The sequence below is a fragment of the Equus przewalskii genome, chromosome 7 (genome assembly GCF_037783145.1).
Source record: "Equus przewalskii isolate Varuska chromosome 7, EquPr2, whole genome shotgun sequence".
Classification (NCBI taxonomy): Eukaryota; Metazoa; Chordata; class Mammalia; order Perissodactyla; family Equidae; genus Equus; species Equus przewalskii.
Genome location: NC_091837.1, coordinates 2,891,079 through 2,915,814, shown reverse-complemented (window position 1 = coordinate 2,915,814; position 24,736 = coordinate 2,891,079). Strand labels below are relative to the sequence as shown.

At 41.9% G+C, this 24,736-nt stretch overlaps 1 protein-coding gene across 8 annotated transcripts in view; it reads right to left on the bottom strand.

The window, feature by feature from the left end:
* SPECC1L (sperm antigen with calponin homology and coiled-coil domains 1 like) overlaps nt 1–24,736 on the bottom strand; it is a 136,066-nt gene that overhangs the window by 52,351 nt on the left and 58,979 nt on the right. For all 8 annotated transcript variants that reach the window (XM_070628189.1, XM_070628193.1, XM_070628188.1 and 5 more), the window contains 3 exons: nt 20,265–20,428; nt 17,036–17,127; nt 11,718–11,808 (listed from right to left, as the gene is read on the bottom strand). In XM_070628189.1, the coding sequence (XP_070484290.1) occupies nt 11,718–11,808; nt 17,036–17,127; nt 20,265–20,428 (347 nt within the window). The remainder of the gene's footprint in view (nt 1–11,717; nt 11,809–17,035; nt 17,128–20,264; nt 20,429–24,736) is intronic.

The following is a 24,736-nucleotide window of genomic DNA, read 5'->3' as shown; positions in this document are numbered from 1 at the left end:
ATTTAACGAAGACTATTAGTCTCATTGTCCAACATGTCCCCATAGCAAACATATTTTGACAAGGGGAAAGGCAAAATTTACTGTACACTAGTCAAACAGGTCATGCAACACTTCTTTTTAAGAAGTGACAATTTTTAAAAAACTCCCTCTCAAAATATCATGATGTCCAAAGTAATGGCATATGACCTTATCTTTCAAGGACAGCACACTTTCATTCCAAAACGCATTTTCTAAGCATGTGAGGAACATTTGGTTGTGACTACACGCTACTCTGGAGGGGAAGGGAGCGAGAAGGACAGACCCACTTTCCTAATGAAGACAGGACTTACACAGCTCGGGTCAGCACATCCTTCTTATCTGGAACAAAGATCACCTCTGTGCAAAGAGCCTACAAGCAGGCATCAATCAGAATTTTGAACCCTGTCGGCAGCTGGCATTCCTCCTCACAGGAAGGGCACATCATGCAGAAAGTCGAACAGACAAAACAAAGTTGGTAGAACACAGAAATAGTAGAATACAGAAATCATCGTTTTGAATCTAATCAAATTTTCCATTTTACAATTATGAAACTGGTCATTTCCCTAAAATCTTACTCTCTCCAAGAACAAATGAAGAAAGTGAAAACAAAAGTTACAAAGACAAATGATTCAAAACAAGGAGTGGAGCCACTAAGGCAGAAGCGCCTGTCATTCCCTACATGGAGAGCGTTTCTAAGTTGCCTTATTTCATTCCCTCTTACACTGCACACACTAGGCACATAGTTGAAACAAAGGTCACGAAATTTACTGCTGATTCATTTGCCCAGCACCTGGCTAAGTCTTGTTCTCACAGCATGTCTAAGGATCCAAGTGCGTCTCAACGTGGCAGACAGTTCCTACCAAAGACCAACACTTACTTCCTGAAAACGTACAAACTGGCACTGAAAGCCCAAATAGGTTATTCTTTTCAAATTATTTGTAGTAATTTTCAACAGGCAACACAGTCTGCTGCCTTTTCATGAAGTATTTTCACGGTGAGAATCAAGCTTGCTCAGAGGCTCTTGTCACAGTGAGAACACATGTCCAGCCACTACTGCCTAAGCGGGCTGGGTTCCATCTTCATGTCCAACTGTCAGTTTATCCCTCTTCAGGAAATAAGGTTAGCGTATTATAGTTGAGTGTGGTGGGCAGGAGAGACTATATTTTATAGCAACAGAGTCTATTCTATTACCATATGGAGCTATTACTGTCTTTAATTCATTCATTACACAGAAATCATTTGGGTGTCCACTACTTGCCAGGCACTGGGCTTGGTGCAAAGGTCAGAGAAAGGAAGAAAAGAGGCAGGAAACATGCTCTCATGGAACTCGGAGTCTAGAGCAGAAGTCAGACATTTAAAAAGTCATTTCAAGTAAGGGACGCTAGGAAAGAACAAGTACAAGGGGCTCTGGGAACACAGCAGGGGACGTGACCTGCTCTTGAAAGGAGGTCCGGAAAGGCTTCTCAGGAAACAACATCTCAGTTAAGACTAGAAGGATAATTAATAGCTTCTATACAGGCAAACGAGACCTTGGAGGGGAGTGTTCTCAGCTGAATGCTCAGCATACACCAAAAGAAATCCAGGACAGCGATGTTCAGAGGACGGGGCAAAGAGGAGCAGGTGAGGCTGCAAAGGCAGGGCGGGAGAGCCAGGCCAGGCAAGAGCAAAACATGCAGACATTCTGGCCAAGTTAACCAGTTTGAACTTTACCCTGTTGGCAATGAGGAGCCAGTGAAGGTTTGATTAGGTGAGCAGCCTTCTGGCTGCAGTGGATTGGAGCAGTAACAGTACACACAGGCTGATGAGTTAGACTGTATAGAGAAGAGATAAGAATGGTTTGTACTTGGGTGGTACCAGGGGAGATGGAGAGAAGTAAATAGACTCAAGGACTCTTCAATGAGGAAGAATCAACAGACTTGCTGACCCACTGGATATGGAGGTAAGAAGGAAGGAGGTTCCACATCCAGAGATAAGAAAGGAGAAGAGTATTATGGGAGAAAAATAGATGAGAACTCTATGAGATACCCAGGGAAAGATGTGGAGCAGACAGTCAGAGAGGGAGTTGAGAAGAAAAGTCAGAGTGAATATATAATTTTGGAAATTACCAGCATATAGCTGATGGAGTGAACTTGGTGACATGGAGGTTATGGTAACCTTGGTCAGAACAATTTCATACATTGGTGGGGACAAAACTAAGGTAAGAATGTGTTGAGGAATCAGTGGGAGATGGGAAGGAGACAAGCCTTACCTTGCAAGGGTAAGAGAGACAGTATAGCAGCTGGAGGAGGTGGGGAGAGAGGGAGGATGTCTTTCTTAACATAGGAGAGATGTGAGCATTTTTAAAAGATGATGGACAGGAGCCAGCAGAGAGGGTCAAGTTGAAGACACAGGAGAAGGAGATAGCGTGAGGTTAACAGCATCTGTGAAAGCCCAAGAGGATGAGACCCAGGGCTCAGATAAAGGGGATAAACCTGCACAGAGATATTCTGTTCACTCCTGACACACAGGCAGCAATAATATGAGCATACTAGGTCTGCTACTTAATTCTCTCTTATTTTAGAAATCACAGAAATAAATAGGTACAGGCAGTTGTTCCTCTATTGTTTCTGAAACCAAATTTACAGGCAAAATAGTGGGCTTAAAAATAGGAGCCTAAATATCCAACTTCTGTTCACAGAGAGTAGTTCCAAATGGACCAACGCTTTTGCCGAAAACAACTATAAAAATCCTGAAAAAATATGAAAATCAACTATTTAAAGGTACTGAAGAGAAACCAAAAGCAGGCAGGAAATGAAAGGAGGCTAACACTTGGAAGAAGGAAACAGCATTGGGTGAGTTTCCCAGTTTTATGGCTGTAGGCATGAGTGTAGACCGCAGCTGAGGCCACGCAGAGCAGCTAAAATTTGGTAGAAAGCCCACAGCCTTACTGCCTTGAAGCAGGGGACATATCTTGGGACAACCAAAGCTGCAGGAAAGCGAGGGTTTAGGCGGAATACCAGAAAGGAAAAGGCCTCCAGTTCTGCAGATAAACTCTGCCCAAATCTCTCACTGACCTCTGAAATCCACAAACACTCAGATTCCAAGGAGCTGAATTAAGGACAAAATAACTGAACAGGTATTTCAACTGAAGGTGAGAGGCTGGAGTTGGAGGTGAGCCAAGTTAACTGCTTGCTAACAAAACCCAATTTTCTGCAAAGGAACAAAATAGGATCCAGAATCTCTACAATGTGTGATTCACACTGCCCAGAATATAATTCAAGATTACTAGACATACAAAGCAAAAGGAAAAAGTGACCCATACTCAAAAGGAATGGAAACCTACTCAAAGATGGCCTATGTATTGGAATTAGTAGAAAAGAATTTTAAAAGAGCTATGACAAATATGCTCACCATTTTAAAGGAAAATATGTTCTCAAGAAATGAACAAATAGGAAATCTCAGCTGAAAGTTATGAGAGTATGAGACAGGCCCTCTCTGAGATGCCAATGCCAATGACAGCGTCAAGCTGAAATTGGAGCAGACACTGAGGAAATCCTCTGGAACACCAGCCCCACTCTAAACACAAAACATTACTAAAGCAACTGGAAGCCTACTGTGCACTGAGGACATCACAGCAACACCAAATCTCAAACTCAGCCCAGCTCCTGAGTAGATTAACTCAAACCCCCACATTGAACACCGAGTAGAGGGAAAGAGGTGCCCGTGTAAAGGTATAAAACCAATCCACTATCCTATATAAGATGGCCAGCTTTCAAAAAAGAAGAATAAAATATACAAAAAGCAAGAAAAAAACAATACACCCAGCTCAAGACACAAAATAACCAATAACACCAGACTCAGATACGACACAGATGTTGGAACCATCTGACAGGGCAATTAAAGTAACTATGATTAATACGTTAAAGCCTCTGATGGAACTAGACAACAAGCAAGATCAGCAAGAATTTCCCATTTGATTTAAGAAGATGGAAACATAAAGTTTCTTTCTGAAATTAGACAAATAAACTGTGAGAACCATGTCTCAAGTTCTCAACTGGTGGCAATTTTGCCAATAGGTCAATGTCTTGAGGTATTTTTGGTTGTCACAACTGGGGAGATGGGGGTGCTACTGGTACCCTAGGAGGAGTTTTCTGTCTAAGGGATAGAGTCCAGGGATGTTGCTAAACATCCTATAATGCACAGAACAGAGTGAATTTACCGTATATAATTTTTGTTGTTGAGGAAGATTCAGCCTGAGCTAACATCTGTACCAGTCTTCCTCTATGTTGTATGTGGGTCACCACCACAGCATGGCTGACAAGTGGTGTTAGTCCGTGCCCAGAATCCGAACCCTCAAACCCAGGCAGCCAAAGAGGAACATGCCAAACTTAACACCATGAGGTCGGCCCCTATAATTTTTTTTGATCAACTGGCATGGGGGAAGGGCGTGGTGAATGGAATGCAGCCTGTGACAAACTTAATGTAACTGTATTACAGAACCATAACATAACAACACTGAAGGGAGTGGAGAGAAAAGGGGCTGATCTAAGTAACTTTGGTGAAACAGGTCTTTTGACTGGATACTCTAAGGCTAAATACAAAGAACTGTACACAAACACTGCACTCTAACTGGTAAATTTGCTTCTCACGGGGGTATGATTTAGCAATCTTGAAAACTACTGCATATGTATACTAGGACTGAACAATTAAGCATATATATTGTAGATAATGAGAGCCAGGTTTCTCACTATCAGGAGAAAGAAGTTACAAATAAAGAAAGGGAAAAGGCAAGAAGGCACCCTTTGGTGCTGGCTTGGAGTCAGAGGCATCAGTATAAGCACATGGTTTTTGACAGACAGATATAGAAATAATAGTTCCATGTGTATGCCTGGGTTGGTATCCATACAATTTCCTAGCTCTATCCAGAGAAGGACTAGAGGCAGTGAAACCTCAGTAGGAATGAGCACAGCTAGCACCCAGATCTTATTTTCTAAATACTATTCTCTAATAAAAGTAACCAGGGCTCCTTGGTAAAATGGTTGATACCAGAGCTGGTACAGGAAAAAAACAAGTCTGGAGCATCTTGTGGGGCCTGAAAGTAAGAAAGTGCTTTGTGAGGGTGCACCAAAAGAGCAAGGGGTCAGTGTCAAAGGGCTCCCAATGGCCAAAGTTGGAATAACTTGAGCAAAAAAATAATCAACCCAAAGAATAAGATAAATATCCATGAGTCTACACTAATATAAATAAACGCTATAACAAGTATAATAATATAAATAATTCCTCCAGAAGAAATGAGGAAATAGAAAATCACCACTAGAACACCACAGTGATGACTGCTGCAGGCAAAATGCACAAACAGATGCTAAAATTAGTGAGACAAAGTTTAAGCAGAAATGGGATTTATTAATTTCTGGCAGACAACCACCTTACCCAAGGGATCAAGGTCAACATCACCAGTAATAAGACATACTGACATCATGTGCCCCCAGATATGAATCACTTAGAGGGCACATCACTTCTGTGGTATCCTTTCCAATAATACACAACATCAACCTAATGAGGAGAAAATATCAGACAACCTCATACCAAGAAACATTGTAAAAATTAACAGACTAGTATGCTTCAGAAGTCTCAAGGTCACGAAGGACCGGGAAAGACTGAGAAGTGTTGCCAACTGGCAGAGACTTAAGACAACTGAATGCAAAGTGGGATCCTATATTTGATCCTGGAATAGACAAAGAATATCAGTGGAAAAAAATCCCAATAAAATGAAATCCAAATAAAGTCTGCGGTTTTGTTAATAATAATTTACTGCTATCAATTTCTCACTTTTGTAACTGTTCTGTGGTTACAGAGAATGTTCACGTATGGGAAGCTGAGCAAAGGGTATAAGAGAACTCTGATATTTTTGCAACTCTTCCATCTGTCTAAACTTATCACAAAAGAGTTTAAAGATAGGGCGAACACCTTAAACAAATATTATTATGTGTGTTGAAGTATACTGATTGCAAATTACCTTGAAAAGCATTTAAAAAAAAGATGGACTGAAGAAAAGATAGAGGGATGGATAAATATGCGAATATGTGATAAAGTGAATTTAGCAAAATGCTGTAGCATCTAGGTCGTGAGTGTGGATACTCACTACACAATTTCTTTCAACTTTTCTGTTTGTTTGAAAATTTTCATAATACTATGTTGGAAAAAAATAGGAGCCTAGATACTTTGGTTTATCAAGGCAAACACCAAGAACCACAAAAGGAGAAGGAAAAAGGGGGAGGAAAAAACCTTTAGAAGTGAACAGATCTCCATTAGACTGTACCTACAGGTGGGTGGGGCAGCTAAAGGAATTCTGGGAATTTCCCCGTTAGGGCTGCGTATAGAGCTGAGCCAGAATCTGGCTGGAGAATGAAAATTGATGTGAAACTTTTTTAATAGAAGATTCTTCTTCTTTTCTTTATTTTAACTTAAAAGAGATAACTTTTAACAAAGCTTTGGCTTTTAGTAAAACCTCTTAACTTTGTACACCTTTATTACATGTACCCTTATCATAAATCAATTTTTTCAAAATATTGTTTTAAAAAATTTTACATGTCTAGCCTCAAGTAATACAATTTAGACAGACAATAAGTATGAATTCCTTGACAGAACATGACTACACTTGGACTAATCAACTTTCTCAGATACCTATGTCTGAGCTGACCACACAGACGTGACATTCACAAGGTCACACTGATACCGGGCAACCCCAGGCTCCCCAACCATCTGCACCATCCAGCCAAGGTCTTTGCTTAGCACTCCGGACTTTCTAAGATCACTGTGCAAGTGGGGACACTGAAGACCTTTCAACTACCTGTATCCATGTACCTGGTAGGAGATCTATCCTGTCCCGCTTAAGCCACAAATACTAATTCACATCCTAACTACAAAGATTCACTGAGGCGGCACCAGTCAAGACCCTAGCCATTTCACTCAACTGCCAACAACACCAACAAAAGAGCATTGATTAGTCCATTTACAATAAGATTACTCTAGTCTGAAACATTTTCCTGCAACTGACATATAAGCATAATGGTAAAATAGAACAAAAAACCGAACCTAATAAAATGCTTAACTGCAAAAAACACAAATTCTCTAAGTTAAGCATAGTAGAACTAGCAGCAGCACCTTCTTAAATTTCAGTAATGAAGCCACCAAAACTTTCAAAATGAAAATTATAGACTGTGTTTCTTGATTTATGCCAAGATAAAAGAGACAATCAAGGAAGAAAATCAGTTCAAAACAGAGCTCAAAAAATACTACTCTCTTACCATAGGCTGGATAACCACAGCGGCTTTTTATGACCAAGAATCATGGTTGTTCTTAGTTTTCTAAGTAGTTTCTTTCTCTAGTGACTTTAAAATAAAAGGTCACACTATCAACAAATTCTCAGATAAAAATTCACCTAAGTGTGTTTCCCTCTCCCTCTTGTGTTTGCACTCTTTGAACTAAGCCCCATTAAGGCATAACAACAGAGTGAAGTGGAGAATGAGAGCAGCGTTAACACAGACTGACCGCACACACCCCAAGCCCAACAGCATTATCATCTGATACATCACCAGATAATAAAATGAGGAGAGCCAGGAAAAGGTTTAATTCAGCAGAGCCCTAAAGACACAACGCATTTAGTCTATGTCTTCAACAACCTTGGCCCAGGGCCCTTCCCCACCCCATTCCCCACCCGCAAAAGCCAAATTAATAGGAAAAATTAAACGGTATTCTTTGCCCAGCTTCCCATATTTGTTCTTTCCTAAGAATCACTTGGAGTGCTTGTGAAAATGAGGATTCCACACTCCCTTTCCTGGAGAGTCCATGTCAACAGATCTGAGGTGAGGTCCAGGATTCCGTATTTAACCAACTGACTCAGATAAATCTTACCAACAGGTAAGTGTGAGAAACACTACTGGTGTTGCCTTTCCCCAATAAACCTTGCCCCACCGTGACCCGATCAAGAAGAGTCTAGAAGGTAGCCATCACAAGGGGAGAAGGCCCCAAGGGTCGGCCTCAGGAGGCTTGGAAAGGCCCAGGGTCATTTCTCACTGGAGCATCCCCACCCTCCTCGAGGCTAACTGGGGCCTGAGGACTCGGTATTCTCTGGTATCCCAGGATCACCTCAGTGCTCTCTAGATGGGAGCCTCCCCCAGAGGGCTGTCCCAAGTCCAGGGTTACACATACTCCCAAAGACTGTGGTGTCCTGGCTCCTGGCTCCGACTGCAGGTCAAAAGGCTGACTATTGACAGAACTGGGGCACACACAACAGGCAGCGAAGTGAGTGCTCCTGAACCTTTGGCTTCCATCTTTGCCCTCAATACATGTGTCTTTTTAAGTGCCCGGAACATAACATGTATTGATGCTTTCTCACAGCTACTTATTGGCAGCTAAGCAAAATCCTGCAGACTTTGGTTGCCTTGCAATGAATTAAAATCTTTTACTCATAAACAATAAAGAACCATCCTTTTCAGCCACTTGTGCTACTAAGAAAAAATCCACACGTAACAGCAATAAAATCTAACAATGAGCATTTACTATGGGCTAAAATTTTTGCTAGCACTTTATATGCTTTAACTCATTTTATTCACTCATCTCACAATTTTTTTATCTAGAGCCCAATAGAGGCATATCTTGTTTTATTGCACTTCGCCTTGTTGAGCCTCACAGATACTGAGTTTTTTTTTTACAAATTAAAGGTTTACAGCAAGTCTATCAGTGCCATTTTTCCAACAGCATTTGCTCACTTCCTGACTCTGCGTGACATTTTGTTAAGGTACATACATTGGGTTTTTTAGACATAAGGCTATTGCACACTTAACAGACTACAGTATAGTGTAAATGTAACCTACATGCACTGGGAAACCAAAAAATACTCGTGACTTCCTTTATTGTGATATTTGCTTTATTGCAGTGGTCTGGAACTGAACCCACAATATTTCCGAGGTGTGTGCCTGTACTAGTAGAGGTGCTGAAGACGCCTCAGTGAACAAGACACAAATCCCTGGCCTCACGGACCTCACAATCTAGGGAGGCAGACAATAAAAGTCACAGATAAGTAAACGATATAGTATGGCAGAAGGGAAAAGCACTAAACCTAAAAAAACTTTTTTAGGGGCTGTCTCCATGCCCAAGTGGTTAAAGTTCCACTCGGCTTCACTCGGCTTCAGTGCCTCAGGATTCGCGGGTTGGGATCCCAAGTACAGACCTACTCCACTCGTCAGCCATGCTATGGAGGTACCCCACATACAAAATAGAGGAAGATTAGCACTGATATTAGCTCAAGCAAAAAAGCAAAAAAAAAGAGGATTGGCAACGATGTTACAAATCTTCCTCACCACAAAAAATATATATATATATATTTTTTTTAAAGGGAGAGAAATCAGGGAAAGGAGCGTATAGAGGAGAGAGTGGTTTATAATTTTAAGTATGGTGCTCAGGGCTAAGGTGAGATTTGAGCAAAGCCTTGAAAGAGAGCAGGAGTGAGACACCTGGACACCTGGGCAGAGTGTTCCAGCAGAGAAAGAGCTAGTGCAAGGTTCCTGAGTCAGGAGTGTGCCTGAGTGCTCAGAGGACAAGAAAGCCTGTGCGGCTTGGCAAGGGGACCAAGAAAGAAAAGTGGTGAAGCCAGAGAGATAAGTGAGGCCAGGCTGGGAGGTCTGGAGGCCACTAAGACAACTCAAGCTTTTCTTCTGAAAGAAATGAAGAGCTAATGGAGAGTTCTGGGTAAAATGACACGTCCCAATTTACATTCTTCAAGACTACATGGACTGTAGGGTTAAGAATAGATTACGAGGGGGATTAGGACTCTTTTGCCAGAATCCAGGTGAGAGATGATGGTGGCTTAGTCCAAGGAGGTGGTAGTAGAGGGAAGAGCAAGGCTCTGATTCTGAATGCATCCTGAAAGTAGACCCAATGGGGTTCCCTAAAGAACTGAACAGGTCTCTGATATGGGGTCTAAGATAAAGAAAGGAGTTAGGGATGACTCTAAGTGTTCTGGAGAATGAAACTGACAATAACTGAGATGGAGAAGACAAATTACAACAACAACAAGTTTGGGGAATGTGGGAATCTGGTCCTGGACACACTCAGTCTGAGAGTATTCAATATCAAAATGGAGATGTCAAGTAGGCAATTGGATATACAAGTCTGGAGTCCAGAGGAGAGGAATAGGTTGGAGACGTCAGTGTGACAAAGAGCAGTTAAAGCCATGAGACAGATTCAATCACAGAGTGAGTACACACAGAAGAAGAGAGGCCGAGACTGAACTCTGGGGCACACCACCACTTACAGGTCAGGGAGGGGAAACAAGCACAGTAGACAGAGGAGCGGCCAGGGAGGGAGGAGGAGACACAAGAGTGTGGGTCATGGAAACCAAAAAGAACATCCTGGAATAAGGAGTGCTCAATAGGGCCAAATGCTGCCAACAGTCACATGAGACTAGGACTGAGAGCTGACTGGTGTGTCACCTACAACCTCAAGGAAAGCAACTGTGGTGGAACGGGAGGGTGAAAGCCTGACTGCAGAGCCTGGAAGGGAGGCTTTAGGAATCCCGTGAGCTGGGTATTCAAGACTATTCCCAACTCACAGACAAGGAAACCACGCCACAAGAGGCCAAAGCCAGGACACATGAGTCCAGTGATCTGTACCACATACACATACCTAGCCCCTGATGGATCCACCTGGGAGGGGAAAGTGGGAACATGGTAAAGATGTAAAGAGAGACTTTAAAGCTTCCACTATTTGTTCCCTTAGCGAGAGAATCTTCTGAGGGGGGAGAAGACCTCAGGTCACGATTGACGAATAAACCAGAAGCCAAGAAGCAGAGGTAAAAGGCAAGTCTTTGTGCAGGGAAGGTAGCAGCAGCACCATCTTGTGCTCCACTGTCCCTAAATGTGTGCACAACCAGCTTATCTGAACATCCAAGACTGGCAGGTACGGGGCCAGACAGTTCAACTGCCACAGTGAAATCTTCCCGCACAGGTGCTACATGGAGCCCATGGAGCCAGCTCCCTAGGTTCTTTAAGGGAGTAATTCTCACAAATCTGCTTACTTCCTCCCCACATCTGTTGAATCCTTGTAGTCTCACCCACAGAGCCTAACTTCCATAACCGAGAGAACACACAGAGGAACGCCTGGAGGAGACTGGCCTGCATCAGCTAAGTGAGCCCTAGGCTGCCACAAAGAGCCGTGTGAAAATGGGCAAACCCTTTACAAATGCACAGCATTGCTGGACCTCATCTTTCAGAGTCTCAGTTTCCTCTTATAAACAATACAGAGCACAGAGATTAAAAGAATGGGCTTTGGAGTCAGGCTGCCCCTGTCTACTGTTCATTAACTGTGTTAACCTGTGTTAAGTTACTTGACTTTTTGAAACCTCATTTTTAGTATCTATAAAATAGGGATAACAACACCTACCCTAAGAAGAACTAGGAAATACAGTGCCTAGCAATGGGGTGCACTCTCTACCACCCACACTAATGCTGTGAGAGCTGTCTTCCAAGATGCATTTATTAATAACTCATCTCCCCGTTTGTAACTAAGACATATTATTAGTAAACTTCCAATAAAGATATATACCAGATTGGTTGAAATAATGTCTAGAACAAAGAAAATAACAATTTACTTAGCCCAAAATGTCACAAGAACCAAAAAATTAATAACAAAAGTGAAATACTGCAACTGATGAGACGCACCTTGAACAGGGATTTCTCCATAGTTTGGTCTCTTATCTGACAGGGCTGTCAGGGGTTTGGATGTAGAGATTGGTCCACTTATGGAATGTCTCTGAAATCAGAAGATAACCGGTGTCAAAGTCAGGTTAAATTTAGAGCTGGGCCTCACAAAGAAAGCAAATGTTGCAGAGAGTAAACATTTAGTTATAGATTTGCATAACTCCTTCCATACTGTTACAGTAAGGCCAACACACGCACACACACTCTCTGTCTCTCATAGGCATATAATGTGATCAAAATACTATTGAAAAAATTAATACAGAAAGATCCCATGTGCCCCTTACTCAGTTTTCCCCAATGGTAACATCTATAGTATAATATCACAACCAGTATATTGACACTGATACCGTCAAGACACGGAACATTTCCATCACCCTAAGTATCCCTCCCGTGGCCCTTTTACAGTCACACCTCCCTCCCCTTCCCTGACCCCATAGCACTGACCCCCGGCACCACTGGTATTCTTTCGTTTAAAGAGAATTCTTAAATATCACATACCAATTGGTGAAACACGAATGTGCTCCTATCGTACTTTTACTGGCCAACCACGCACTGGTTCCAAGTAGATCTCAATTCTGTCACTACTCACTCCCTTTCCTACTACAACTGCACCCATACAACTAGTCATCTTAATTCAGCACGACAACTTTGTCATCGGCTTCCTCATCTCCAGCCTTATACATACATCCCTCTACATGCAGCCAGAAGTATCCACCAAATACCTAAAACCTCTCAGTTCTTCTGCTTCACCGCCTGCCACCTCTAGGTAATGCTCAAACCACCAAACTACTTCTCTCCACACACACTGTGCTGTTTCCTGTATGTTTTTTCTCCTGCTTATTTTCTCAGCTTTCCCTAGTGCTTTATTATCTAGCTAACTTCTATCTACTCCTGTCATGTTCCCAGTAGAAACCCACATCCTTACCAACACCTGATATCATCTTTTAATTTGGGCCATCCTAAAGGGTATGTGCTGGGATCTCATTGTGGATTATTTGATTTCTGTCTCCCCGGTGACTAATGATGTTGGCCATCTTTTCATGTGTTTATTGGCCATTTATGTAACTTCTCTTGAGAAGGGACTTTTAAAATTTTTTGTCCGTTATTTATTGGGATGAAGCCAAGTCTTCTTTGAATACAAGTCTTTTGACAGATAAATGTATTGTAAAAATATTCTTCCCAGTGTGTAAGTTGTCTTTTCATTTTCTTAATGTCTTTCAGAGAAGTTTTAAATTTTGTGCCCAATTTATCAATTTTCTTTTATGGTTCATTCTTTTTCTTTTGGTGAGGAAGACTGGCCATGAGCTAAAACCTGTTGCCAATCTTCCTCTTCTTCTTGAGGAAGAGTGGCCCTGAGCTAACACCTGTGCCCACCTTCCTCTATTTTGTATGTGAGATGCTGCCACAGCATGGCTTGACGAGTGGTGTGTAGGTCCGCGCCAGGAATCCAAACCTGCAAACCCCAGGCCACCAATGGGCTGCCAAAGCAGAGCACACGAACTTAATCACTACACCACTGGGCGGTCTCCTATAGTTCATTCTTTTTTGTGTCACAAAAAAAGAAATCTTTGCCTTCTTGAAGGTCATGAAGGTTTTCTCTAATGGTTTCATCCAGAAGTTTTGTAGTTTTAGCTTTTACATTTAGATCTATGGCCAGTTTCAATTTTTATAAATGCCACGAGGTAAGACTTGTGGCTGTTTTTCTCCCCCTATGGATATCAGGTTGTCCCAGAATCCTTTGTTGAAAAGGCTATTCTTCTCCCATTGAATTACCTTGGCACCTTTGTGGAAAATCAATTGACCTATTTCTGGACTCTCTATTCTACTGATCTCACGTCTACATTTAAACTTATGTCAGTAACACACTGTCTGGATTACGCTACGTGCTAAAATCAGGTAGTGTGAGTCCTCCAAACTTGTTCTTTCTTTCCCCAGATGCTTTGGATATTCAGTCTTTTGAATTTCCATATAAATTTAAAATTATATTATCAATTTCTAAAAAATAGCATGCTGAGTTTGTAATTGGGATTGTGTTGAATCTACAGATCAATGTGAGGGAGCACTGCAAGATATTAACCATATTGAGTCTTCTAATCCATGAATATGATGTGTCTTTCCATTTATTACTTCTTTAATTTCTCTCAGCAATATTTTATAGTTTTCATTGTACAGGTCTTACACAGTATTTTATTAAATTTATTGCTAAATATTTCAATTTCTGACTGTTCACGGGAGTGACTGGATCTAAGCGAGAGCAAGCTAAGTACTCAAGCCAGAAGTTATCTCGTTATAACCTTATCTTGTAAGTGACATCCCAGCACTGCTGCCACATTCCATTCATCAGAAGTTAGTCAGGAAGACCAGCCAGCCCTCAGGAGGGGCAGACTACACAGACCAGGACTACCAGGAGGTGCGGATCACTGGGAAGCATTTCAGAGGCTGCCTTTCCCCGGGACTTATGGATCTCCTTGGCCGTCTTGAGCCTTATTTTTAAGGTCATTTAGGGCAGGTCTAGAAGAGAGTTCACTCTAGGGCTATTTAGTTTTACTTTACGGTGTGGCCCTTGGAGGTCTCTAATGAATGCTCAAATATTCAAAGAGGTTCTGTCACAGTGGCCAGTGGGAACTCAAATGATCCCTGCCCTGTGGAAACTATGGTTTGTCTGACAGCTCCCTGGTAACTGACCTTTCCTGGTAAATTGTTCTCGCTCAGCCTTGTAAAGGTTCACCCTGTGCATGTGCAGACTGGCATTCAGGCCAAGACTCAAAGGGACGTCTCTGCAAAGTTCTAGACCCCCTTTTCTGCATAGACTACCCCCTCCCAGGTACTCAGCCCCGTAAATTCTAGCACTCTCATTCTCCTTGAACACTGATCTGTGTCTCCTCAGGTCCAACTGGTTTCCCCTTCCGTGCTCCATCTGGGTTCACCCTCTCTGCACCACCATCTGGAAACTGCCTACAGGAAAAGTGTGGGCCAAAGCAGGACTTACCTCATTTCTTAACTTTTATTTATGGATCACAGTCATGCACTGCCTGTTGTACAATATCTGAATAGAATTTTGTCCTATATTTTGTCCAGCTTTCTAGTAGCTTACGCTGGCAGAATAATCCAGCCCGTTACTCCCTCATAGCCAGAAGTCAAATTCCCACAGGGAGTTTTGAAAAATTAACAATCCCAGTCTTGGGCCATATTTCCCAGAGATTCTTGTTCACTGGGATGAAGCCTGGGAATCTATTTGTTTAAAAACTCTCCCACGATTTTTATGTACAATTAGGTTTGAGAAACACTGTGCTAACTAATCAAGTACTAAAAAGATACTGATTGTGGCTTGTAATTATTAGTTTTTTTCCAAGTTAGAAAGAGGAGATTTTTCCCCTCTTACCTTTACAAAGTTTACAAAGCGATGCCTTGTATATTAAACTTCAACTGACAAACACTACTTAGAGAAACTCCACCTTATCTGAAGTTTATTTTTGCACACTTACTTTGTTTTTATTTACATCTTCAGGTCTTTAGAAAAAGTGTGATTAATAGAGCATATAAAAAGCTCATTACAGATCGAATATGGAATTCCCCTTGCCTTCCTTTTAAATTAAGAGTATAACATAAATATAAATGCAAATTCTACATAAATATAAACGCAAAGCCACTAATTTGCAACATTACAAATGAGGAGGGAGCACAGTTTTACCCTAAACTTTACAAAGGATAAAGTTAAAAAGTTCACTCACAAAATACATGACCAGTAACTCACACAGCACAAGTCTCCATTCAAAGAAAATGCTCCCAAGCCCTATTTTTTAGGGAAGAGGTGCAGCCAAGGCTACCCTAAATCCCAGGGAACTAGGTTTTATGCTATTTTTCCTTTGGCTACTATCAATCACGTGGAAAAACTCCACCTCAGCTACTCTTTCCACAAGTTGGCTTACTAGCAAGGGCACGAGGAGAGGGCCTCTCAAGCACTACAGAGGAACAGAGGAACAACCATCTGCCCTGCTTGTGGTCTGCACTTCCACAGCAGCAAGGAAGGGCACCTTCTGAAACTTGTTTCTCATGCATCAGCAATGCCCTTGCGCTAGACCGCTACAAAATGGCCCACAACGAACCGTGCTTCTCTGACTTCATGCCTTGCGCAGACCCCTCCCACTCTGAATCCAGGTTGGCCTTACGATTTGCTTGGACCAAAAGAACGGGATAGAAGAGACCTCGTCAAAGTTCCAAGCCCAGGTCCTAAGAGGCTTTGTTAACTCCATTTTCACTCCCTTGGAGCTTGAGACTCCCTGCCACAAAGAAGCCTGAGAGGAGAGAGCACGCAGAGAGAGCAGCCCAGTGCTCTCCATGGATGCCTGCTGAGCGCAGGCGCCAGCCCACCCGCCAGCTAAGTGCAGCTGCAGGCGGAGCCCAGGCAAAGGCAGCAAACGACCGCCTAGTCAACCCAGAGAAATGTGAAAAATAATAAAATTGCTGCTTTAAACCACTTAAGTTTTGAAGTGATTTGCTATGCAACAAAGGCTGAACATGCCAACTACATATTCTATTTAGAGAGGTATCTTAGTGCAATGGTTAAAAGCATGGTTTCCGAAGCCACACTGCCCAGGTTTGAATCTCAGCTCTACCACTTCTTAATTGTATCACCCTCGACAAGTTGCTTAACCCTCCTGGGCCTCAGTTTCCACATGTGAAAACTAGGGATAAAATAGGACCAATATCCAACAGAGCTGCTGTGATGGTTACATGAGTTAACATCAAAAAGCATTTAGAGGCCTGGCCTGGTAGCATAGTGGTTAAGTTCATGCACTCCACTTCAGCAGCCCAGGGTTCATGGGTTCGGATTCCAGGCGTGGACCTACTCACCACTCATCAAGCCATGCTATGGCGGCATCCCACATACAAAAGAGGGGAAGATTGACATAGATATTAGCTAAGCGACAATCTTCCTCAAGCAAAAGAGGAAGATTGGCAACAGATGTTAGCTCAGAGCCACTCTTCCTCACCAAAAACAAAAAGCATTTGGAACAGTGTATAACATATAGCAAGTGTTCAGAAAGTGTTCAGTAGGTGTTAGCTATCACTATTACTAGAGATTTTCACAACAATAGCACAATTAATATTTACATAATTTATCTCAATTAAGGATATTCACAGTATCTTAGGGAAAAAAATCCTAACTATATCCCTCATAAGGTAGTCATCTGCCCCGACATAAATGTAAATGATTTTGAAGAGGACTATCTTTTAGATGTGAGGCCCCCGGGTCCCCCACGGGCACAGGCACTGACCTGCATAGGGGAGACAGCTGCCGCAGGGGGTGTTTTCATAGGACTTGGACTCAGAGGCGTTCGAGGAATTGCAGCTGCAGCAGGGTTTGGGACTAGAGGAACAACAAACAAGGAAATGATGAATGCATCAGGTACAGTGGAAGCTTTCCTAACTGGTCCTTGAAGGGATCACCAGATGAACCAATGCTCGCAGCTCCCCTGGAAACCGTCCTGACTGGTGCATGACCTCCACCGAACACTCACACCTGTGCCCAGCAGTCGGCGCTCGTCCAGCCACTGCATGGGTGGTTTCCTCCCTAGAGTAGTTGTGTTTATTTCCAACCCTGGTTATGCCAGTCACTTCTTTTTCGTTATTTAATTAACTTATGTGGTTAAAGTGCTCCATAAACCAAGGAAATCCAAGTACAAAAAACCCAAGAAGAGGATTTCTGTAACTGCATCAGGTAAGAAGCATGACACATAGTGGATGTTCTCGAACTGTATTAAACAAAGGAAAGTGGGCCCCCGTTCATCTTTTCTCACCTCCTCCCACAGAGCTCATCACTTCATGTCAGATGCATTTTCTGGTTTGCACTTAACCCATGGATGTGTGATTACTTGCATGCATGTCAGTCTCCCTGCCTAGACTGAACTGTTCAAAAGTAGGACCCATAATTTATTCACTTGTAGATACTTGGGCTTAGCATAGATTCTGGTAGAGGGCGCATAAAAATGGTTATCTATCTGAAGCCAAGTTAAAATCAAAATGGGACACACAGATGAACTCAGGCACATCACACAGTGGGGCGAGGTGAAGAGGGAGATCACTGGAGACCTTCTGATGCAGCCAAGTACTTATATTCAAAACTGTGTAGATGTATTTTTTTAGAGATAAAATTCACATAATAGAAAGTTAACCATTTTTAAATGTACGGTTCAATGGCATTTAGTACATTCACAAATCTGTACAACTATCATCGCCTCTACCTAGTTCCACATCTTCATCACCCCAAAGGAACCCCAGTACCTATTAAGCGGCCACTCCCATCTACCCTTCCCTCCAGCCCCTGGCAACCCCAAACTGCTCTGTGTCTCTCTGGATTTGCCTATCCTGCATATTTCATATAAATGGCATCTTACAACATGTGGCTTTTGTGTCTGGCTTCTTTCACTTAGCATGTTTTCAAGGTTTATCCACACGGCAGCATGTATCAGTACTTCATTCCTTCTCATGGCTGAATAACACTCCATTGTGTGGATATACTACATTCTGTTTATCCAGTCATCAGCTGACGGACATTTGGCTCGTTTCTACGTTTTGGCTATTGTCAATAGTGTTGTTATGAACATTCATGTACAAGTATTTGTCTGAATGTTCGTGTTCACTTCTTTTGCATATATAACTAGGAGTGGAATTGCTGGGTCATTTAGATGTATTTTACTAGAAAATATTGGTTTTTTTTAAAGTTTAGTATAGAAGTAGGTTATCTTTTTGCACTAAAGCCCATTTTATTACTATTTTGAATAACTGCACCATTTTAATTTAGTCTAGACATCCTAGTATCATTTTATTTTAGAAGCATATATTTTTTTAAAGTCCTCCTTTCACCTTACCCCGTATGACCTAGAGGTAGCCTCTAACAACAGTTCCAAGTGCATCCTTCTTGCACTTTCAATGCAAGTATCTATGTACTTTAAAAAACAAAATGAGATCACACTATATAATACTGGTCTGCAACTTACTAAGGACCCCAGACATATTTTAACATCAGTACTTCGAGATCTGCCTCATCCTTATTAAAAGATGCGTAATATTCTACTGTGTTAATGGGTCATGACTGACTTAACCCTTTTAATGGGCATTAATGCAATTTCTAAGTTTTCCATTTTTTCAAACAACACTATACTGAAAACTGTGTGTGTGTGTATATAGATAGATAGATAGATAGGCAGGTAGACAGACAGATATCTTTATATACTTGTGCCAGTATCACGTATAAGAACTTTGGGGTCTGTGAAGACAGCATTTTCAATGGGAAGATACTGCCTAACTGCCCTCTAAAAGGTCTGGATCAACAGTGTGTGTGAGTATACAAGTGACTTTTCTCTGATTTTAACTCAAAGGAAACTGATTTGTGTATAATCAGAGACTACAGATTCCAGAAGCTCTACTTTTATTAGAGTGAATTAGAATAAAGCTATCATGAAGTTTAAAGAATTTCTAGATGAAAATTGAAGCTTTAGGACACATCACAATTAGTTGTTGTAAACAGCTACATCCCCTTCCCTTTCCTAGAGCTACGGAGATTAGAGAGAGGACAAAGAGTCAGTCACCTGAAGGGGAGGAGGGCGAGCTTCCAGGCAGAAAAGAGCATGTGTGCTACAGAGCCCGCCCCGTTTCAGGACCCGAAGTGCAGTGTAGCTGGAGTGCAGAGGGCAGAGTGGTTCAAAGGAGGTAAGAGGAAGGCAGGGTGAACCATGCAGGCGTCTGAGGATCTGAATCTCATTCTAACCACAGCAAAGCAAACAAGGACTTTTAGTCAAGAAAAGATCTTTCTGTCATGAAAGGAAATGAGGAGACTAATTAGGAGGTTACTGAAATGCACAGCTAATGCTGGTTTAAACTAGTAGTTTGACTGTGCCACTAGAGATGGAGAGAAGCAGAGAGAGCAAAGATGTGCATGTCGGAAGCTGGATCAAGAGGACTTGCTAATGGATTAGAGGTGGAGGTGAGGAAGAAGAAGGATTTAAGGAAGAAGGAGGATTCCTAGATTTCTGGCTTAAGTAACTTGGTGGAACGGTGCTGCCATTTACACAAGGGAAAGACTGAAGACTGAAGGGAAAGACTGATTTGGTTTTGGACATAATAAGTTGTCTAGGAGACACCTGAGTATCAACCTTAAGCAGATGTTTGAATATACAGGCCTGAAGGAGTTCAGAGGAAGGGAAAGGGCTGACATGACACACCTGGATGTTCTTCAGCATACAGAAGATACTCAAAGTCTCAGGCCTGTGTGAAGATACACCTCTGCATGAGGTAAGGCACAAGTCCGAGACGAAGATCCCTGAAGCTGAACAGATCCCAGGTCTCCTGTTACAATTCACCTTATAGTAAGACTAATTCATTAACAGTACACGAAATTTGATGAGACTCTAGAGAGCAAGATGGCAATGACTATCAAACTAGGCCAGAGAATACACGGTAAGTGAATACAACTGCCTGCCCTCAGCAGAGTGTATGAGAAATTACCTTGAGATGCACTGTCGAAGGACTTGATGAGGGTTTTCACCGTAGGGGTTGGCTCAGAGGAAGTTGAAGACCTTCTACTCAGCCCCATCCCTTGCCTCAAGGCTGCCAAATCTCTCTCAACAGCATTCATGTAGTTGTACACCCGGCCTCGCTCCTCCTCTTGCCTGAAAACAATATTGAAACCAGGGCATTTTTACACATATACTAGAAAATACACATTTCCCCTCCCAACTGAAAAGCATTAAAAAGTAGCAGTTAAAAAAATAGAATCAGTTGAGCTGAGTAAATTACCTGGTCTAATATTCTCATTTGCTTGGTAAATTCCAGGAAATGATATTAAAATTGTTATATCAGGTTATCCTAAGTAGGTTAGGTAACCATCAGATTCTATTTTGATTTGAGTAAGTGTAAGGTGAAGACATCAGTAATCCATTAGCAGTGAAACGGAAGGCAGACTGGCCAAAGGTCCTGACTCAGAGCTGGGGATCTCGAGGCTCTGTGCTGCAGAGAGGGCACGGCCCTTCGCAGGAGAAGCTGGGAACTCACCAGTACATGTGGATAATCTATGCTGGTTCTATCTAATGCACCGTGCATGGACATGGAAATACAAAGACATGAAACCAAAGCCCATACTCTTAAAACTTAAAAAACCCGCTACAGTCACCAAATAGAATTTCTACCAAGGAAAGAAAAGCCTGGGCCCACATTAGTAACATCAGTCTCCCAGATGCTCAGGGTGACGGATCATGAGTCATCTAAAAAATCAATTCCACATTATTTCTGGCCAGCTCTAATTCACTGAGCTGACTAACACAAAAGTTCTCATCTGGAAGGAGATGCCAGCTGCAGAGTTTGTACATGTCATACAACGAACAAGTAAGTTTATAGGTGGACAAAAATTAAGCCAGTCCTTAGGAAAATTTGTCTTCGGTGGCCATTTGGCACTTCTGACCGAGTTTTTCACCTCAAGATGTACCAGAGGGTGTCATGTTCAACAGTTTTAATAAAGAATTGACAACAGCAGAATTAACAACAGGATCAATAGTTATCAAACTTTTTGGTCCAAGAGCCCCTTTCCACTCTTTTTTTTTTGTGGGGGGGGTGAGGGAGATTGGCCCTGAGCTAACATCTGTTGCCAATCTTCCTCTTTTTGCTGAGGAAGATGGTGGCTGAGCTAACATTTGTGCCAATCTTCCTCTGTTTTGTATGTGAGACGCCACCACAGCATGGCTAGATAAGCAGTGCATAGGTCCATGCCCGGGATCCAAACCCACAAACCCCAGCCCAGTGAAGTGGAGCACACAAACTTAAGCACTGCGCCCCCAGGCTGGCCCCACCCCTTTCCACTCTTAAAAATTACTGGGGATTCCATAAAGCTTTTGTTTATGTGGGTTACATCCATTGACATTCACCAAATTACAAATTAAAACTAAAAAATATTTAAAAGATTTAATTCACCTAAAAATAAAACTAAACCTAAGGCTTATTAACATATGCAATATAACTATTGATCCTGTTGTTAATCCTGCTGTTGTCAATTCTTTATTAAAACTGTTGAACATGACACCCTCTGGTACATCTTGAGGTGAAAAACTCGGTCAGAAGTGCCAAATGGCCACCGAAGACAAATTTTCCTAAGGACTGGCTTAATTTTTGTCCACCTATAAACTTACTTGTTCGTTGTATGACATGTACAAACTCTGCAGCTGGCATCTCCTTCCAGATGAGAACTTTTGTGTTAGTCAGCTCAGTGAATTAACTTATTTTTTAATAAAAAATGACTATATTTTCCAAAACCAAAAAGAAATAAGAACAGCAGTGTTTTTACATTTTTGCAAATCTCATTAATGTCTGGCTTAAGAGAAGACTGCTAGAGTCTCATTTCTTCTGTATTCAATCTATTGCAATATGAAAAAAAGCAGACCTAATACAGCTAGGTAGTTGAAAAAGGGAAGAATATTTTAATGATATTAAAATAGATAATTGTGGCTTGTTAGATAACTGTGGCTTCTGTTCCTTGATACTACACCAAAACGCATTAAGTGGTAGTTACTTAAAAGTTAGTTGCAATGTGGAATCTGAAACCATATGAATGAACTTTTCCTATCCTGTCCATTAAAACCCTCTGGTCTGTTTTATACTTTGAATAGATCTTTTACCCATACACGATTGTGTAACATCATGCATTGGTCAGACAGAAACTATTGGTTCACTGAGTTACACGGATTTTCTGAATACTGACTTCTGTCGTCACACAATTTCTTTCTTTCTTTCTTTCTTTCTTTTTTTTTTTGTGGAAGATTAGCCCTGAGCTAACATCTGCTGCCAATCCTCCTCTTTTTGCTGAGGGAGTCTGGCCCTGAGCTCACATCCATGACCATCTTCCTCTACTTTATATGTGGGACGCCTACCACAGCATGGCTTGCCAAGTGGTGCCATGTCCGCACCTGAGATCCGAACGGGTGAACCCTGGGCTGCCGAAGTGGAACATGCACACTTAACCACTGCACCATCGGGCTAGCCCCACAATTTATTTCTTAAAAGTCACATTTATTAATATCACCAATGATCTCATCAGAAAACTCTTTTAAGTATGGGAAACTGCCAAGCTCATAACAACAGATTCAAGTTTTCCAAAATCCTACCATTGACCTGAAAGCCCATATTCTATCCTTGGCACCAAATACTGTCAGTTGTTTTCCTTGAAGTGACAGACTCTCTTAATCATTTTCAAGAAATATCCATCACATACTAAAGTCTGAACATCCAGGGCTGGCCCGTGGCCGAGTGGTTAAGTTCGCATGCTCCGCTTTGGCGGCCGAGGGTCAGATCCTGGGCGCGGACATGGCACGGCTCATTAGGCCATGCCGAGGCGGCCTCCCACACGCCACAACCAGAAGGATCCACAACTAAAATATACAACTATGTATTGGGGGCTTTGGGGGAGAAAAAAAGAAGTCTGAATATCCATAGTTTGTCTGTCAGTCATTCTCAAGTAAAAATGGGGTTTCATGAAAAGAGAAAATAGCTCAAACTAAAACAATCACACAGTGCTTTCCTCCAGACAACCTCATACTTGGATACGAGTACTTCCCATTTCGTCACATAGAATGTTAGAAAGAATATACTCAAGGACCGAGATTTAGTAAAATAATTTACTGCTTCACCAAGGACATCTTTAAGTAAAAACCACATTGTTCAAAACGTGTGTGTGTGATGGTGAAGAGTACAACGACTACAAGTATAATGTGGTGTCAAGGCCTCAATTCGTCAACAGTTTACATTTGCTTTTCCCCATCAGTGCAGACGTCAACACCACGAAAAGGGCAAACAACATGTCAGTAGCATTATGAAAACAGTCTGACCTCGCAGACCCCCTGGAAGGGTGCTGGGGGGCTCCCTGGGGGTCTGCAGACCTCAGTTTGGGAACGGCTGCTCTACAAAATGCTACTTCTTTCAGGAGGCACTTCCTTTAAATGTATGTCTCAAAGAATAACGAGCTTTCAGGATCCAATGGAATGATTCTTTAAGAGGAGAATTTCAGTCACTCAGGTTCACTTCAGCATGGAGCATTTCTGATACACTATTCATTTTATGGTATACAGAAAAAAAGGTAATGTAATGTAAGTTCTATAGCAGTGGAGAAACAATAATCTTCCACCTCATGTTCTGCTTAAGGGAGCCAAAGAAAAATGCTTTGGCAATACTTTCCACTGGGCCATACACTAGACCTAAGCAACAACAAAGTACAATAGCTTTTCAAAGATATCCTGGTTAAAGATTTTTCTAAATTTTTTCCTCTGTCTACTAAAGAATTACTCAAAGTAATGAATAATAAAAAATTCATAATAATAAACCTCAACACAAAACTACTCTCCCTCTCTCACAGATAGAGTCTCACTGAGGAACTCAGAGCATACCATAAATGTCATCTCATGAAATAATCTCTATGTTAGATGGGGAAAAAAATACTACTGTGGAGATTCATGTGGTTATAAGTATAAAACAAGTGAAAACTCCTCAAGTGAGCAATGGAGAGAAATTCACTTTGCATTTTTTACTTGGGTCTCTAATACTACCAGCTAAAGTATACTCGTCACGGCCCTGAGCACTGTGCAGGCATATCTCATGTACGCTTCACAACAACACTGTAAAGCAAGCAGCACCATCGCCACTTTAAAGATGAAGAGACCAAGGGCCCTGGCAAGACCACACAGCTAGGAAGAGGCAGAGCTGGACGGCAGCCAAGTCTGTCTGCCTCCAGAGCCCACATCCTGAATCACCAGGTTATAATCTAAAGACAAGTGACAGGGTTGGAATGTGGGGACAGAGGAAAGGAGAGAACCAGAATGTACCCTTGTGCCAGGGATCACTGTGACCCCTCAAGATTTGGTAGTTATGGACACTGACAGCAACTCCGAAAGATCCGTACAGACTGTGCTATTTTACAGGTGTCATACGATGAGGCCAGA